This window comes from Betta splendens, chromosome 16, assembly GCF_900634795.4.
Source record: "Betta splendens chromosome 16, fBetSpl5.4, whole genome shotgun sequence".
NCBI classification, from domain to species: Eukaryota; Metazoa; Chordata; class Actinopteri; order Anabantiformes; family Osphronemidae; genus Betta; species Betta splendens.
The window spans coordinates 8808049-8827056 of record NC_040896.2 but is presented as its reverse complement, the minus strand read 5'-3'; the positions used below and the strand labels follow the sequence as shown (position 1 = coordinate 8827056).

The following is a 19008-nucleotide window of genomic DNA, read 5'->3' as shown; positions in this document are numbered from 1 at the left end:
TCTGTCAGTGAAGATAAAGCAGGAGCCAGAACCTGCTGGACGATGGTACTGGACATAAATCATGTACACAACCAGAGAACACAGCTTTATGTCCAAGCAGAGGCTGCTGCACCTCATCTCTTAATAATGAAATCCATCCTAATAATCCTTTTAATAAGAATTTAAAGAATTTGATTGAGTCTTTGGCAAACCAGAGGCTGTTCATATCAAAGGTTAAGATCCGTCAAAACATTCTCCTTGTGTTAATGCTGCTTAGCCAGAAAGCAAATCTGTGACTCAAGTGTGTCACCACGAGAACCTAAAACCCACAATGTGCCGAGGTTCTGGACGCGACGCTGGGCTGGTGCTGGGCGGACGGCACGCTTCGCCTCGTTTATGGACACAGAGGGATTATGGATTTGAACGCGCATCGATGCGGCGTGTGATGCAGGCAGTTGCCAGGGAAGCTACTCTAAGCAGCCTCCCGTGTCTGACCCACATGCATAATGATGCCCATAGATCTCATAATGATGCGCTCGGCGGTGACAGGCGCGTCTGACGTCTGTCTTTGTGCCTGTGCATCTGCCCATCCTTCACGAACGCCGGTGGTCCCAGTGAGTTAGTCAGTTAGAACTCCAGAAAGGAAATGCATTCATGCACTGTATCATTATAGTTCTTGGTCGGTGCTAATTATGTTGACATTGCTGCTTTGGCCGCTTCTCTCTCTCACTGAGAGCTGAACTGAAATTGAACCATCTTGGTTGAGTAAAGCACAGGTTGGGTTTGATTGCAGTATCAAAGCCATTAATGTCTTGAATGTGACTTCATGTCCGTGTAACTTGGATACAAGCAACAGGCAGTCGCTATGCAACAGTGGTTTATTACAGAAATACCTGGTTGAAATAGGATTACGTATAGTTTATATATCTGAATTTTCCACCTATACATTTCAGTGCTTTTAGTGTGTGCTCAGTTGATATGAATGTGTGATTTACTGTTCTTCATTTTTAAAAGTGCGGTATTGATGATCTATCATCTCTCAGCTCTGTGAAGGTGGAATGTTTTGGTTTGTTTCACTCTGTCCTGCTGCGGTCCAGTCCAGCAGTGATCAGCCGGTTCTGGACGGCTGAGTAAACGCAAACGAGCTGCTAGAAATGCTACGTTTATATAGTGTACAGGCAGCGAAATGTCAGCTGAGCTGCTGGTCACTGGGAGCAGATCACCCACTGATGCTCACATGTGAGGGACATGTCGATACTTCAGCCGGCTCTGCCTCCTGACAGAATGCCCACACCCACATGACCTACACGCGGCGCCCGGAGGCAGCACTACAACACAAACGGTATTGGCACTCTGGTCAGCGGACACACACACACACACACACGCACACACACCATATCTGGGTCATTGTTCCGCGATCTTTCGGGAAACTCAATCCACGCTGATGCTAGCGGGTCAGATTAAGCGGCGGCTCCTGGAGGTGGGCGGATGTAAAGGTCACCTGAGGGCAGCCCACCAAATTAACCGCCGGTATTGGGTCGGTTCCAGAAAGCGGCGCCGGCGTCGCTCAAGACCTTTTTCTTCCAGCAGCCGCAGCAGCGCGGCAGAACCTGATATTGAGTAACCTTTGTGTCTCCTGCAGAAGGTGTGTGTTGTGGACACGTGTTCTATAAAACTGGACATTTATCCTCCAACGGATCGAAGCTAAATGTCCGTCTCATGACCTTCACTGCAACAGAGCAATAGTGAAATGACGACATCACTATATTATAAACGATTGAATCCAAAACAAAATGTCTGCGACCATCGTGTTCTTACAATAATGTTTTGAATTACAGATTTCATTTACCTTGAATTGGGTGAAACCATCTATATTTTCACTGAGCAGAAACGACTCCACGCTCAATCAATCTGCTCTGCTGCTTGGAGGCGGACATCATGAGGGTCCGGTTCTGTTGAAACTGAGCCTCGCTTCAAAGGCGTTTTGTTAGTTTTCTCTGAAATCGCGGTCACAGATGAATTCGTGTTTGGACAGAAAAGCTTCAGTGTCTTGAAATCGCTTTTAACTGAGCTGCACTCAGTTGCAATCTTGTTTTGAAGGTGATGGACAAATCGCATACCAGCATGTACTTTTTTAATTAACGTTGATTCCAGTGTTTTTGTGGTTGGTTTTCAGGCACTCAGTTTATTATGGTCAGAAAAGAACTGAGTGGCTCAGTGGAAGAAAAGCTGCCATTAACGTCCCACACACGGCTTGTGTTACCATTCAAACGTTGTTTCAAATGTAACCAAAGGGTCTTTTTGTCTAAATGCCACTCCAGCACTTTGATCAGCCATGCAAATGTTCTGTTCCTCAACAAATGAAGGTAAAGGGAGGATAGAAAGTGTATGAACAGTTAAAACCTTGTCTTCTTCGTCACCTCTAAACAGCTGATCAACCATGGGACCATGTGGGCACCTGTGTGGAACGGTCGGTCAGTTTAGAAGGATAAAAAGCTTCATATGATCAGTTTTATCTGATGCCTTCAGCTGTTGCCCACTGTGAGGTTTGTAGTTCCACAAGGCTCAGAACGTGGTCCAGTGCTGTTTACTGCTCATGCAGTGATGATTATATTTGTTTGAATGTGCCTTTACGCTGATGATGCTGAATTATTTACATATGAAACAGCAATCCAACCGTAACATTAGTAAGAAGTGCTGAGTTATGGACCAGTAAGCTTAACATTAGGTAGATGTGATTCAATATAAAACAGGCTGTAGTTTTACATTTTTAACAGTATGTACATGTATAGTAACAGCAAATTTATATACATAATCATAATTAATTTTATATTTGTGTGGCTCTGGCTTCAAAGGCGTACAAAATACCATGAGGGATCATTCTTACTTCATTCCTTTCCTCTTATTATTCCAAAAAAGGTGCATATTTTGTATTACGATATGCATCATTATCAAAATTTAAAAAGATTTTGTAAAATGTCCATTATGTCTAAAGAAGAAACGTGGGGTTGCTGCACTCGCTAATTGAGACAACCAGTGTGCAGAACAGTGAGGAAATTCATTCAACACATGTCTTTTAAAAACAGCATCAAGATAAAGCAGGAGAGAACAGGAGCCCAGGATCTTGAGGGGAGGGGAGTGGAGGGATGTGACGTGAGCGAGCGGGAGTATGGAAAGTGATGACTGCAGGCAGAGCTGCTCTCTCACCGCTCCACATCCCCAGCGACGCCGCTCTGACCGCAGAACAACAAACGCTCCGCCGTGCACATCCTCACACTGTCATGCAGCGCAGAGAGCGGCGGCTCCTCCTCCTCCTCCTCCTCCTCATCGCCTCCTCCTTTCACGCGTACGCACAGTCACACTTCTAATCCTGCTGCAGAAGCCCACTCCTTCCTCAGAGGGGACAGAAGATGCGGCCGGAATGTGAGTGAGGAGCTCCATCACAAGCGTCTGCCTGGAGGACGCCTCCCTCCGCCTCCACCCGCGCGCCTCCAGCTCCGCAGCAGGTGAGTGGCATGTTGATCCCAGCCCACGCACGGTGCGTGTGTCGCAGCCGCCGCCTCAACCGGGGGCTTCTGTCGGCGAACGCGCACCGGACCTGCTCAGCGCCGATGCCGGAGCGTCTGCGTGTGGAGATGATGCAGTGCAGATGAGCAGGAGAAGGAGCAGGGCACGGGCAGAACCCGCTGCCGGAGGATCAGGAGCGACGAGGAGGCGCCGCGTCCGCTGCAGCGCATGAAAGAAGACGTTGAGGAGCGTGTTCTGGGTTCGGCTCCAGAGGCAGATCAAAGTTTATGCGCGGGAGGCTGATTCCCACGCACGCGGCGCTAACACAAACACTGGGGGCTGCACGTTGTATTGACTGTTGCTTTCCCATATCTGTGTATTGGAGTTCACACTTTCTAATTATTCCAGTGAAGTCTTGGGAGTTCAAGCGGCTTCTGTTCACACGTTCATCTCCTCCCGAGAGTCCTCGCGGTAAAATACGGCACGCGGGAATTTGAAGCAGATGTTTTGATGCATGAATGGACACACGCACTCGCAGGAACACAGGGAGACGTAGACACGAGCTGGAGTTGGTCTCACACACGCAAACGCGCATCGTCCTCCATTAATGAGCAGGTCCGGTTCTTAATCCAGGCACTAATTGGGGAAAACGCGCGACTCCTCATGTGATGTGCTCATCCCTGTTACATAAACAGGTAGATTTGAGGTCTTTGGACTCTTACATTCATAAGTTGGCTCCATCACTGATTGCTTCTGCCTCTAATAACGGTCTCAGTTCATACGGTGTAAGTGTGTAAGTCGGGCCTCTGTTGGTCGTCATCATGGCAACAAGGCTGACGAAGGCCACATCAACGCAGCAACGTTAATACACACAAACTACACTCTTGTTTATTATCTTCACTGACTAAAACCAATGATATGATTCTTATAATGTAATGTTTGTTACAAATTTTGTGTTAAATGCTTCCAATTGTGGTGGATTCGGCCGATTTAAATGCTTTACCATCACCGGGTGACAAACAGCCGTCATTGTCTGCAAAGTCTCCACAACAACTTTGAAGAACACACAATGCAATCAATGCCATAGTAACGATTTCCTGATCCGCCTCATGTACCGACGCACCTGAGTGACCTTTCACACTGCAGCTCTAATTAGAAGCCAGAAGCATCTGCAGCTCGGAGCGGCTTCTAACCTGCGCTGCTGGGTTGTCCTGTTTGCTAGTTTTTACATTATTATTATTATTATTATTAATATATTTTTTTTTTCCAGAGTGGCTGCACGGGGAATGCTCGGCGGACGAAGACACGAGGCCTGAACAATGAGCAGCCAGGACAAATGGGTCACATTGACCCCAGCTGAATTTGCCTTGTTACAGGAGTACACGCAGTGTGAGTAGCCGACGTGCACGACTCGGCCTGTGTGTAGCTGCTGTAGTTGTTGTGTTTTTTTATTTTAATCTTTCAAATCAACCGTCTGCATTGTACTGTATGTTGGTTTAGTTTGGGTCTCGCTCATGCGGCATCGCGTTCACTTCATCAATGCAGGCTGGAATTTCCCTTTTCCAGCAGCCGCTTCGAGGTTTCTGTCAAGGTCTCTTCGTCGCCACGACCTCGACCGGCTCCGCTGTGTGAGACAGTCGCGTGTCTTGGGTGATGATGGGAAATAAATTGGCAGTAAACCATTTCTAATGCTTCCATTCAACCATCGAAGGCGTCTCTGGGTTTGTGAGACCTTCAGGGCCGCGCGTGAGGCCGGGTTTCTTTTCTAGCTGCGCGTTGGCCTCGGTCCATGTTACTGCACAAGCACAGCTACTTTACACAAACTAAGAAAATCCTTTGGTTTTTTAGAATTAGATCAGTTTCATCTCCATTTTTTTACTAAGGGGAAACCACCGCATTGTGGATGTTTCCTTCAGGAGACGTTTAGCAGTTTTGAATGATGCGTTTGTTAAAACTTTAAGTCAAAGGTCCTGTCACGTGTTGGCAGCCTGTTCACTAATGGGCCACACTGTGAAGCAGAGACGTAAACTGAATGCATGGTTAGCCGTGAAATCCCTCTAATACAGGACATGTAACATATACAGTACCAGCGTCCGTCCAAAGACGCGCAGGGAGGTCATGTCTGACTCTGAGGTTCCTGCTACTGCATGAATCCAGGTTGCCTCCACTTCACAGTATGTTTGAGAGCTGAGTGGAGGAACCCTGCTCATACGTGCAGGCAAATCTCACAATCTGCACAGTAACACACTGGCTGTGACGACATCGAGCCCTGATGAGAAATCTCAGGAAAGGCCGGCTGCAAACCGCAGTTCAGGTGGGTTCAGTTCACTACGCTTGACCTCAAACATCCGTCTCCGAGCGCTCACGGTGTAATTGCCGGCAGCGTGTGTGCGTTGCTGATGCAGAAGCTCGAGCTGCTCAAGCATCTAATGTGCGCCGCTGCCGCGCGAGCTCTCAATGATTCATTGTCAACGGGACGAGCGGCCGCTCCGCTCACCAGAAGCCGGCGTTTGTGCTGCGCGCCCAGATGTTGACGCGTTTCACCACCGGAATCAGCGGCGGCGATGGAAAATGTGACGGAGCCGGGAGCGAGACTGCGCGATGCCGAGCGCCGCCCACGCGAGCGCGCGACCGCAGCAAACGGTTTATCACGGGACAAACAGCGGGACCAACTATGGACGAGGCGCGGACGCTTAGTGCTTCTAGCCGCTCTCCTTGTACAGCGCTGCGTGTAAAGTGGCTGAAAATACCCCCGTGCTATTTTTAGCGTCTACACATCTTGGAGCCACGGACCCCGCTTTGCTATTCAGAGCACAGAGTATGAATCTCAATAATTAATGCTTCTTACTCCACGTACTCGTGTACCAGTGTTTCACTGCGTAATGACATTTCCTTTTAATTGCTCTGTGCCTCGTGGCAGCGTCGTTCATCCACGGGTCTCGCTCGTTCTCGCCGGCAGATGCCGAGCTCCGGTTCCGCCGGCCCGGTTCCGCCGGCCCGGTTTCGCCGGTCCTTCCCCTGATTCTGCGAATATTTGCTTCGTGCGTAAACGAGGCGGCTCCGAGTTAAACAAGAAAATGCCTCAGACACGCGAGGCTTCGTTATTATATGATTGTGTGGGAATAAAAGGAAGAGAGAGAAATAAAAGGCTGAAGGGCCGTGAACGGGCCCTTTCTGCGCCCTGTGCAGCTACAGGTTATAAAACGACGGCTTCGCCTCGTCTCCTCCCCTCATCCTCATTAACGCGGGCCGCGCATACGTTCATAACGTTTTAACAGCCGTGCTCCCAGCCAGGCACCTCGCATCTGACTCACCACCATTAGAGCCGCTCTTTATGTGGCATAATTGCTAATGCGCGTGGAGCCGAGTGGCGCAGCGCTGCTTCGGAGGAGGAGGCGCCGGTGGGAACGATGCTCGGTGCTGCTGAAGCCAGAACCAGACGGCGTCATGTGTGACACGCGATCACGGCCACGTCGTCGCCCTGCTCCGCGACGGCCTCACGCACGCGCCCGGTCCAGTACGAGCACCCAGAGGAAAAGATCGAATGCGGAGGTTCGGTTCGACGCGCACGGTGTTTTCAAGGGGCTTCAATAGAAGCGCGAGGAGCAGGAAGATGATCTACGAGTGGAGCTCATAAACGCTCCGCACGTGCACGTTATCACGGCGAATCTGGCTGACGACGCAGATCCGGTCCCAAAAGATGTTTTGTCTGTGTCCGTTTCGCCCACGTTCGGGTTCAAGTCTCCTTTAATCATAAGCAGAAAATGTTATCATCAAACGGCACCAACTCAGTAACAGTCTCCTACTGGTTTTCCTCAGACTCCACCAAGAAGCTGAAGGATGTGCTGCAGGAGTTCCATGGAGATGGTGTGTTGGCCAAATACAATCCAGAGGAGGTACGTTGTGTTTACACTCTTCAGCCTAATAATAGAACGCTGGTACACAAACTGACAGAACCAAAGCAAATGAGGGAAAAACTCTGACTACAGCACAATCACTCACTAATGCACAACCCCCATTACTTATGACCATTAGAGTGTTCTTGATCCAGTATTGATGCATGAATACAGTTATAAGAACCTTGTTTACTACCTCGTGATGTCACTGTATACAGACCTGTAGCACATTGTCATTCATGAACATGTTCTTTTTGTCTCTCTTCAACGCTGCGGCTCAAAGAAGCAGGAAATCCTCAGCCAGGTAAACAGCCTGTCTGCGTTCTGTGAGTTACCGTCTGTCCATCTGTGTCTGCTGGAGGGTCATGGTCCAGCTACACACGCGCTGGCTGTGAGCGAGTGTGAAATCACAGCATATGCATTCATCCTGAATCAACCCATGAGGGATGAAGGAAGCAGGAAGTGCAGAGAAGTCACACTGAACTCACGCTAGAATAGATTCAACAGCCACAAGTCGAGCGACGCTTCAGGCAGAAATCCTCTGCAGCTTTAGCAAATAATCAGGGTTGGTTCCACCAAAGGGTGAAGCTCCCGACACAGAACCCAGTGTAAAGGTCGTCTGTGTTGAACCTTGGAGGGACTCAACCAGCGTCGCCATGACAACGCACCAACCTGAGCTCTGCTCCTGTCTTGGCTCGTAGGAGATCGACTTTGAGGGCTTCAAGGTCTTCATGCAGACGTTCCTGGAGAGCGAACTCCCCGAGGAGTTCTGCCAGCACCTCTTCATGTCGTTCAGCACCAAGGGACCCAAACCCAGTCCCTCCTCCGAGCGGCCCAGAGTGTCTGGTAAGTGGAGGCCGACACAAGGCTGCGGTCACTTCTGATGTGCCGCAACCTGCTGTTGCCGCGATCGTTTTACTCTTCATCCGCGCGGCGAACGTGACAGTGATTTCTGCCAAACGTGTTTGAAGATGGAATGACTTCAGCGTGAGCCGCGCTCGGTTCCGCTGTTTAAAAGCGCGTCCGTCTGTCGGCGCCGCCGCTCAAGCGGTCGTCCTCTGCCAAGTCTCACGCAGTGACACCGTGTGAATGTTAGCGCGGAGGCTGCCCGTTGCCATGGCGATCGCCAGCGCGTCTCGTTGTCACGCGGAAACGAGCGAGGACGTTCACCTGCACCGAGACTGGACCTGATGGGAGTTCATTCATCCAAAGAGGCTCAGACCGGGCCGCTCGGCGGCTCCGGTTCCTCTCCAGCGCCGCGTGCCCCCGTTTCTCGCCAGCGCCGCGTTTCCTCATCCGGGTGACGGCAGCCGGAGGCTCAACGAGCCAGCGTGTGAACAAGCCGCAGTCGCGCACGGGCGTCCAGAAATAGCACGCGTACAGTGGGTGAAATAATGAAATTGCCTCTTAATTCTTGTTTTGGCTGCGTTCGCTCAGCGAGCGGAGAATTCCCCGAGCTGCACGCGCTGTTCAGAGGCTGGAAATGAAAAGCGTTTCATGCAATTGACTGGGAATGTGCTTCAGCAGCGCCTCCGTCTGTGACACAGTGACAGTAGAGTTTAAACCTGAGATCCCCACACTGCTTCATTACTTAGACTGTACACATGCTCATTATGGGGAATCCAGTCATTGAGCATAGTGCATCAGTAGAAGTCCATTCATTTCTGAAGGCGGATGTTTGGGTGAATGGATGCAGCAGCTCAGTCATCCTCGCTCCGGGTCCGAGGGGTCCCGATTGATCCCGGGCCGCACGTCTTCCCGTTCGGCTCCGCCTGGTTCCGGTTGTTCCTCTTGTGGTGAACCCGCCGCCCGCGCCCGCTCATCGGGTCGTCGGGCCACGCTTTGACCTTTCGTGTGCGTCTCCCTCCAGGGCTGAAGCTGCTCAAAAGCAACTCGACTCCTCTGAAGAACCCGGCGCTGCCGCGGCCGCTGGACGCGGTGCAGCTTAAGGACATCGTGTGTTACCTGTCGCTGCTGGAGGGCGGGCGTCCTGAGGACAAGCTTGAATGTGAGTGTCGACTGCGGCCGGTTGTAGAAGGGGGATCTGATGCACAACCTGCACTGGTAAAGAATGAAAACAATGAGACAGGAGCATCTCAGGTTCCCCTTACTGTCGCTGGGAATCAGACCCGAGGTCTAGGTGGCGTTTAGAGATTCCCCCTGTGTGTGTGTGTGTGTGTGTGTGTGTGTGTGTGTGTGTGTGTGTGTGTGTGTGTGTGTGTGTGTGTGTGTGTGTGTGCGCGTGTGTGCGTGTGTGCGTGCGTGCGCGCGCGTGCGTGCGTGCGTGCGTGCGTGCGTGCGTGCGTGCGTGCGTGCGTGCGTGCGTGCGTGCGTGCGTGCGGTGCACTGCAGGCCGTAATCACAGGCACCTGTAGTTTCAGGTATTTTTTGGCGTCATCTTATCTCAATAACCCTAATTAGGCTTGTATTATTTTATTTGAGTGACACCTTCCCACGTCTTAATTTCATTCATCACCATCACTAATTCACAAGGTTGAGCTGCTTAATGGGACCTCAGACGTCTTTCTCTGTATTGCAGTTTTTCTTAGGCATCTGCTGAATTATTAAACAGAGTGGCCCTGATTAAGCACCGCTTTGACTGAATAATTCAACTGATGCTGTGAGCACATCATGGATTTAACTGTGGGTTTCGTCTATTTCCACATGCAGCATCTCTGTCTCCACACGCTGTTGCTCCAGTGTTGTCTTTCTGGTGGACGGCTCCCTCTGCTGGCGTGTTTTAGAAAGTGCTCTATTTTCGGTTTCAGCAGTTGAGACGCATTTGTTGATGGCATCAAATAGGAAATTAGCAAATAAAATAGAAAGGAGCAAAAAAGTATATAAAATACAGGCTTGTTTAAACCTTTTAGACCCTTTCTGTTCAGTAGCTGAACTTCAGGAAGTGATTTCAGACATTTTTCCTCTCCACGTCATTTGTGCTGCAGACAGAAGTTAAGTCTCATTACCTTTGAGCACTTTATTGCTTTTTGTGGCCTCCTTGAGTCACCACAACCACCTTCCTATGACACCATTAACATCTAGCCGACAGCCACAGCCACACTGGCATCACTTCCCTTCCTCCGCTCGGCCCCAAAGGTCGCACTCCTTCAGGAAACTGGCAATTAGCTCCTCGTTAGCGGCCTGATGAGCCGCCGTCTGACGTCAGGCCATGATGATGTCAGCAGCCACACTGCCACATCGCGACCACGCTCACTTGGAGGTCAGGCTGGAGTGTGGTGGTGGTGGTGGTGGGGGGGGTTAGAGCATAAATAAACCACCAGAATAAACACTGTGAAGCTACGTTACGTTTGATTGGCTCAGACGCGTGAGTTGACTGTAGTGGGTTGAGCATCACTGATGTGGGTGGAAACAGCCAATCACAGCCGTGATGTGGGAGCCATCTGTTACTATGGCGATGCGTTAGAGTGGTAATTGAGGGGCACCTAGTCACATCATTCACACGTGTGCTCCTGTTGCTGCGTTTGCTTTTCATTTGCATGCAGAGAACCATTCACCACCAAGAGACACCAAACAGTGCGGTGCGACTTTTAGGCTTCCGGGTGGAGGCGCGTTAAACCGCAGCCTAACGTTTACTTTTTGTCTCCACAGTTATGTTTCGACTCTATGACACGGACGGAAACGGGTGTTTGGACAGCTCGGTAAATATCTCTCGTCTTTTAAAAGGATGAAGTCATAAAGGCAGACAACGCGCTGGGCGGTGAGGTTTGCAGTTGATCCCATCGATTTGAAGAGGGAGCGTGAAGCGGAATCATTAGTTCACTGTGACCTGAGTCGTCATCTGCTTTAGAGCAAATGCGTCTTTTTAAATCGGTGGCCTCTTCAACCAACACCACACCGATCCTACATTAGAGAGCGCACAGTGACTCAGTCTGCTACTAGATAATGTCACCCCAAACCCAACCATTGTTATTAAAGCATCAGCCTCCGAGCGCTTCCCACGCTGGCTTTGTTTTCCTCACAATGACGCTCCCAACCTGCTATTAGCCGCTGTTTATCAGTCTATTCATGCCGCAGACGTTGGGTGACATCAGCTTGTGAAGGCTGCAATACACCAAAAGGTAAACACAGTGTTTTGGTGCCCGTAATGAGCGTCTGTGGCCTCGCTGCAGGAACTGGAGCACATTATCTCCCAGATGATGCACGTGGCAGAGTACCTGGAATGGGACGTGACCGAGCTGAAACCAGTAAGGACGGCGTCAACATATCACGAGCGCATTCCAATAGAAATGGCTTTGTCTTCATTCTAATCTCTACTTTTCTCATAGATTCTCCAGGAAATGATGCAGGAGATCGACTACGATCGTGACGGCACCGTGTCACTGGAGGAGTGGATACAAGGGGGCATGACCACCATCCCACTGCTGGTGCTGCTGGGCCTGGAGACCGTGAGTCGGAAGTGTTTCTCTGCTATAATGGGCTGCGTGGACCCACACAGGCTCCCAGCGACAACACGATGCACTGCGTTGCTTAAACCAGTGTCTGAGTCACGCGTGGTGTCAGAGCCGCTCTCCTGCGGTTTCCCCAGAAACAGTGTGGAAGTGGAGCGTCATCACTTCATGCGTTTTCCACTAGATGGAAGCATTGAACTAGTTTCACCAGAAATCCCAGCAGGCGTCATGTTTTTATGAATGGATGCTGCTGCGGAGGAGCAGGAGGACGGATAGAAACTGGCTGCAGGATCCAAAAAAAAGGTGTGCAGGGTGGAATGACGTGTTGCTCGGTTTCTCCGCAGAACGTGAAAGACGACGGGCAGCACGTGTGGAGGCTGAAGCACTTCAACAAGCCGGCGTACTGCAACCTGTGCCTCAACATGCTCATCGGCCTGGGCAAGCAGGGCCTCTGCTGCTCATGTGAGTGAGAGGCCGATTTCTACCAGACCGCTTCTACAAACAGCTATTCTATAACTGTAACACACTTTTATATATGTTCATTTATTTTAATAATTTAATTCATTAGCCCTTGAGTCAGTACTGGTTCACACAAACACACAGTACAGCCACATTTTGAGACTTTGCTGGTGTTTGCGTGCTCAAAGCTTTTTCCTCAGACTCCTTCCTTGTGTTTTTCATTCTGAATGTGTAACTTAGATACGTTTCGGGCCCATTCATCACTAGCTTCAATCGCACACCGCTCTCCACAAGCCTTTGTTTTCCTGCCCGTGCGTTGCTCTTTGTGTTGCTCCTCTCGGTAGAATGAGGTTCTTCTTCCCTTTCAGTCTGCAAGTACACGGTCCACGAGCGCTGCGTGGCTCGCGCGCCGCCGTCGTGCATCAAAACCTACGTCAAGTCCAAGAAAAACACAGAGGTGCGTCCAATTGAAGTGTTTACTCGTCGGCACGCTTGGATCCACGGGGCTTAAAACGAGAGCTCCTCTTCCTCTAATGGAATTAGAGCGACTATCTGCTACTGAGCGTTGCTAATCACCAGGATAAGTCTGGTTTAAGGACACATTCTGCCTCTTTCTTTCCTTTTGTGTTTCCTTCCTGCTTTCTGTAATTGTTGTGCCTTTGTATACATCTTGTTTTCCTGCCCCGTGTTCCTTTTTGTCACTTCTCCCTCTCTCTCTGTTTGCTGTCGATGCCTCTCTCTGCAGGTAATGCATCATTTCTGGGTGGAGGGGAACTGCCCCACCAAGTGTGACAAGTGTCACAAAACCATTAAGTGTTACCAGGGCCTGACTGGGCTCCACTGTGTGTGGTGTCAAATCACGGTAAGCCGCCCCCCGAGGAGAGGCAGCCACCTCCTCATTATATTCCCACTGCTTCTTGTTGTTTAGGCTTTCGTTTTTGCACCTCCGCTACCTCTCAGCTACTCCACCAATTTACACCCAGAAAACACTTGTTTGTGGCTGCAAGTTAATAGAAAATAAAGCAGACGTAAAAAGCAAATGTCATGCAAATAAGAGTGGAGCGCACGTGTATAAACGCACCCTTAAATATGTACTGTTGTTGACGCGAGTGGCGCTGCTAATCATGGCTGCCGCTCCTCCAGCTCCATAACAAGTGCGCCTCCCACGTGAAACCTGAGTGTGACTGCGGACCCCTGAAGGATCACATCCTGCCCCCCAACTCCATCTGCCCCATCGTCCTGGTAAGACCGGCCACCGGCCCCGCGGCTGAGTCACCCCGCCTTGATTTTTTGCCACCGCGCTCTCTGAGGGTGCAATCATCAGCCCGTGTTCTCCCACTGAGCTCTGAAATGGTGTTGTTTCTCATTTTTAGACTTTTGTTTCCAAAATAAAAGTGTAACTTCACCATGAATAAAACATTATTTGTTAAACAGAAATGTTTACAACCCCATTTGTTGCCATTATAAAAACATTCTCGAATCATTATTTTCACATAAATCAGGTTAGAGTTTTGATTGATTATTTGTGTTTGACCTTTGACCTCAGGAAAGGCAGTCCACGCTGAGGAAAGACTCGCGCTCCAGCCAGTCGAGTCGGGGAAAGATGCAGAGAGCCAACTCTGTCACGGTGGATGGACAAGGACTTCAGGTGACGCTCACCCACCCGCTCTCTGCTGTATTTGCTCCCAGTGTATAAATGAACCCTCAGTGATAAACATACAGATAAAAAGCTTTAATGATCATATTAGGCTAATCTGACGCAGAGCGCTCGTATCGGCCTCTTTCCATCCGTCTTGTATCAGCTCTGCCTCGGTTTCCAGATGAGCAGGTCCAGCGTTTGTCTCCTAAATGTCGATGGGCGGCTGTGAGAGCACTCGTACGGTTGTTTTGTACCGCGGTTTTAGATGAACCTCTGCAGGGCCCTGTTAATCAGCACCGCAGCAGAGCCCGGTCCGGCCTGATTCCCTCTAATGCCTGTCAGGCAGCGTGCAGGCGATGGAAGCCCGCCGCCGTCTCTGCGACTGCTCGTCTACGCGAGGCTGAGGGAGAAATGTGATGAATCACATCGCCGGCACATCCGTCTAAACCAGCGTAATAATCAGGATTATTATTTATAATTACAGGAAGTAATGGATCACTCTGCACTGGACAGGGAGCTCATTAATTCACCCTCGGCCTGCTGGGACGGCAGACGGGGGAGTTGAGCGCTTCGTCTGTGTCAGGGGTAGCACGGGCGTTCAAACGGGGGCTGCAGGGCCGCAGCCTGTTTGTGTGGCGCGTTGGGGGTCCGGCCTCCGGCGCCGGAGGCTCCGCGCGCTCCCAGCGCCGGCGCGGCTCCGAGGAACTGCAGCGTCAAAATACCTATAAAGAGTGAATTATGAGTGATGAAGTAACAGCCTGAACCTATTGATTGGCTGAGATCCAGTAGATACGGGCCTGTGTGATAATTGAAGCTCGGCCTCGGATCGACGCCCACCATCATGGATGTGTTCTGGATTTTAAAAAAGACCTTATAAGAAACAATTGTAATTAAGTTGAGAATAAATTGGACTCGGGCAGAAGTTCCAGCATCCGCCCAAAGCCAGAGGCTACAGTAGGCTGTATATACAGTACAGTACATGCACCAGATGACTGGCACTGCTTGGAAGTGCTGCATGAACTCAATAAAGAGTCACGAGGGACGCGGCTTGAAAGTGAATTCCTGTGAAGCATCCTGCAGTCTCTAAACACCGACGCTTTGTTTTGACATCCCCCATTCAGATCACAACAATAGAGGGCACTCATCCTCTGCTAGTGTTTGTCAATCCGAAGAGCGGGGGGAAGCAAGGCGAGAGGTAAGAACACGCTCTGTCTCAACATGCTTCAAGGGGCCTCTGAAGCCCCTCTCCTCAGCGCCCGGCCCCTGGCTGACGAGCGCTTCAGGCTCACTTAGTCAAATGGACCACAGCGGCGTTCACCTGAAGCGCTGGCACACGCGCCCGCCCTCCTCACCTCAGAGCCCCCCACCGCCCCCCCGCGGTGCCGCGCCGCTCGCCGGCCCCTCTTCTTTAACCCAGGGCTAATTGGGTTATTACTGAAACATATTCATTCCCTCCCTATTACACTAGCCTTCATTTGTTTAAATTATGAGATCAAAATATGACTTCAGCCAGTTGATATAATGAAATTGAAATTAAAATGAATTAGTCTTTCTAATGGTTTCTCCTCCAGGGGACTTGGGCATGTCCCACCCCGCTGCCTCGTCACGCTCCGAGCCAAGCATCCACTGCACGTGTGCCAAACCTCTCACCTGCTGCGTTCACGCAGGTGTTCAGGCTTCGTGCTCATTGCTCTGTCTGCATCTTCTGCCTGTAGGATATACAGGAAGTTCCAGTATCTCCTGAACCCGAGACAAGTGTACAACCTGGCCAAGAACGGGCCCATGCCGGGGTACGTACAGCAGATCAGTGGTTTTACTGAAGATGACAAAGATGAAGATGTGATGACTTACTGCACACGTAGCAGGTTGCTAACGGAGTTTAATGACATCATTAGTGCTTTTCACAGCATCAAACCAGCCAGCAATGCTTTCGTTTGCAATCACATTTTCATTTCTTTGACGCACCTTCCTTATTACCATCAACTGAATGTGTTAATTGCTTCATATTAAAACTGCATATTGTAGCATGGTAGTACAGTGTATATATACTCTATATACATGTCTTTAAAGAATGAACAGAAAAGGTTGGGCTGCATGTGGTCACTTACAGTGAGAGCTGCTCTAACACTTGGTGAACCTGCAGCAGTGAGTTTGATTTATGTCTAATCTATATCTGGACCACTTTTAAACATATGCAATAAAATATGCATTTATTGATTGTAAAAATGCTGTAACAAATGTGAGATGAGATGCTGCCTTAACTGAATCTATCATATCAAACTGACATTACAAAAGTGCACTAAAAAGCTCTTTGATGCTATTTAATCTGAATATAAGCAGTGTGGCTATAAAACTAGAAACAAAAAAGGGCAGAAAGGCACAAAGGACTTTTTGCATCTACCCTGCAAATATTATCAGCTAATGATCTTCTGTTTACAAATATCCTGCTGTGCTGTGTTGTTCCTCACGTATAATAACCACCATCACATGCAGGAGAGGCCTTTAGCATTAGAGCCTTCGCTCAGCTCAGGCCGCAGCCTCCGCCGCCACATGCCTGAGCCTCTGGGATGGCGGCGGGCGGACGGGGTGACGCCGGGCCGAAGCACGTGTGCGCACGCATACAGACGAGCCGCTCACCGCCGGCTGCGGCTGTGCAGGTTTCCTACGGTTCACGTCTGTGATTAGGCCAAGGAATGGATCATTTACATGCATAAGCCTCCTCCACTTTGCCGTTTGCGTCCAGCGGCAGTTAAAGACACAGGAATGCGTCGCCGCCGTGCCGCCACCTTGTTTGGCTTTGATTAGACCTGAAAACAGAGTCTCTGGTACTTATAAAAAATAAACAGGCCCGGCGCACGGGTCCGGGCCAGAAGGTGTGTGTGTGTGCGTGTGTGCGTGTGTGCGTGCGTGCGTGCGCGCGTGCGTGCGTGCGCGCGTGCGCGCGTGCGCGCGTACGTGCGCGCCCGCCCGCCCGTCCACGTGGCTCAGCATCACCTGCCTCCCTGATATCTGGACCCAGAGCTGAGAACATTACAGATGTCCCCTCCCACTCCCCTGTGACCCCGTCAGGACTCTGTCAGGTGTATCCACTGCAGAGCACATTAGCGAGGTGAACGGTCACCGTCGGACACGCAGGCCGAGGCAGCCGCACGCACTGCTGTCAATTAGCTGCCTCGCTAACACAATTACAGCAAATTAAGTGTTTGTTTCTTGGTATTTACATATGCCCAAAGTTGCCTTTCATGTTGGCGGCCGTCTGTTTTGGCCTAATGTGGTTTGCGGTCCCAGTTGGAGAGTAATTGAGCGAGTCATTTAGCCGCCATGCGAGGCTCAGAGTCTGGCTCATTCAGTTAAGGCTTTGTTATTGTGAAGGAACGGAAGAAGTTGGACTGAACATTGCCTGTCGTGATCCAATTAGTCCCCGAACAGGCAGGCCAGCTCGCTGAATGAGTAATTGTCAATGCGACATGTGCTATTTGGTGAGATTAGTGAGGGTTTGAAGCAGTGGTGGAGGGCTGAACTGAACAATGTGACGCGAAACACTGATAGACTGGTTTTAATGCAGACGCATGAAGATGAAACGTCCTCTACAATAAACACGAGGTGTCGAAGTACTTTAGAACAGAGCAGTGATACTACACTGGCATTAAATCAGCATAATACTGTATAAAGTGTGTAGGTACTGTACACTGTATAATCATGAGTTGAGTAATGTGCAGAGATCTGTTTCTTCACAGGCTGAACTTCTTCAGAGATGTTCCTGACTTCAGAGTGCTGACGTGTGGAGGCGACGGCACCGTGGGCTGGATCCTGGACTTCATCGGTACAGAACATATTCTACACATATAGTTGTCAGGAGGTTGGACCTTGCACTGCTTTTAGGTCCTTTTTCCACGTGTACTGCTGTCTTTAAATATATGGTGACTTCTGGCCAAACAGTGTTTGTTTTCATCAGTTCTGCTGCCGGTCAGCCTGAAGTGGTGGAGCTTACTCTATGGCGTCTATATAAACATTTCCATTACGTGGGAGCCTGCGTATTCAGAGGTGGTAAAATAGTATGATTACGTTGGAAAACAACATATTAGTCATCATTTGGGAGAAAAAAATCACCTGGTCTCCTCTATTCGGTCTTGGAGATGCGCTGCTTCTTCAGACTCTCAAAAATTGCCTCAATTTTTTATCAATCAAAACAAAGAGCGATAATAAGCACCAGGCAAAATGTGTGTCTTAAAATAGACTTTACAACTGGACATTCATATTGACTTGTAGTTTTACCAGCGCTCCTGCAAAATGGATTTGACGCTTTGATTGCAAGCGGGAGAGTGTTTGCGTGTTGGGGCCACGCTTCACGCGGTGCTGTTTCTCGCCCCTCTGCTCCAGATAAGGCCAACCTGGACAGGAACCCCCCCGTGTGCATACTTCCTCTTGGCACAGGCAACGATCTGGCTCGATGTCTGCGATGGGGCGGAGGTAGTGAAAATAGATGCATGACACCGAAATCATGGCCTCAGTTCATCTTCTTACATTAAATACTAAAAATATCACCTCTCGTATTGTTTATTTAAAAAGGTGCTTGATTTGTTTTAATGCTTTCTCTCTCACAGGACACCTAGACCTAAAACACACTGTCATATATAGGTGCATATGGCAGTAGGTGCACAGTCTCATGTGTTTGTAGGTGATGTCTGACCAAGCCAACAAACAGACGGTCTTTATTATAGTGTAAAGCTCTGTTTATGTGTTCTCTGCAAGGCTACGAGGGCGAGAGCCTCCTGAAGATCCTGCGGGACGTTGAGAACAGTGCGGAGGTGATGCTGGATCGCTGGAAGATTGATGTGACACCCACAGACAAGGAGGAGCGCGGCGACCCGGTGCCTTACAGCATTATAAACAACTACTTCTCCATCGGAGTGGTGAGTCAGACCTCACGTCAATTAACACACAACTCCTAATTGGGCGTAACTTTCAAATTCGCGGTTGTTTGTATTATTGGCTTCCTTTATATTCATGATCTTCGTGCACACGATGGAGCTTCTCGGCTGTGACGGCAGCGCGGCAGTAATAACACGCTGCTGCTGCTGCTGCTGGAAAAAGCACATGGCACCTTTTTCAAACCTTT

General features: G+C 49.8%; 1 protein-coding gene across 3 annotated transcripts in view; it reads left to right on the top strand.

Moving 5' to 3' along the window:
- dgkb (diacylglycerol kinase, beta) overlaps window positions 1-19008 on the top strand; it is a 37859-nt gene that overhangs the window by 717 nt on the left and 18134 nt on the right. The window contains exons 1-19 of one of the 3 annotated variants that reach the window (XM_029128024.3): window positions 3163-3485; window positions 4757-4875; window positions 7306-7382; window positions 7669-7686; window positions 8084-8228; window positions 9253-9390; window positions 10992-11041; window positions 11513-11587; window positions 11669-11788; window positions 12136-12253; window positions 12619-12707; window positions 12996-13112; window positions 13394-13492; window positions 13797-13898; window positions 15011-15084; window positions 15605-15679; window positions 17627-17712; window positions 18270-18359; window positions 18642-18802. In XM_029128024.3, the coding sequence (XP_028983857.1) occupies window positions 4806-4875; window positions 7306-7382; window positions 7669-7686; window positions 8084-8228; window positions 9253-9390; window positions 10992-11041; window positions 11513-11587; window positions 11669-11788; window positions 12136-12253; window positions 12619-12707; window positions 12996-13112; window positions 13394-13492; window positions 13797-13898; window positions 15011-15084; window positions 15605-15679; window positions 17627-17712; window positions 18270-18359; window positions 18642-18802 (1704 nt within the window). In that variant the 5' untranslated portion in view covers window positions 3163-3485; window positions 4757-4805. Of the gene's footprint in view, window positions 1-3162; window positions 3486-4756; window positions 4876-7305; window positions 7383-7665; window positions 7687-8083; window positions 8229-9252; window positions 9391-10991; window positions 11042-11512; window positions 11588-11668; window positions 11789-12135; window positions 12254-12618; window positions 12708-12995; window positions 13113-13393; window positions 13493-13796; window positions 13899-15010; window positions 15085-15604; window positions 15680-17626; window positions 17713-18269; window positions 18360-18641; window positions 18803-19008 lie in introns of those variants that run through there. The other 2 variants (XM_029128023.3, XM_055503027.1) reach the window with 2 other exon arrangements.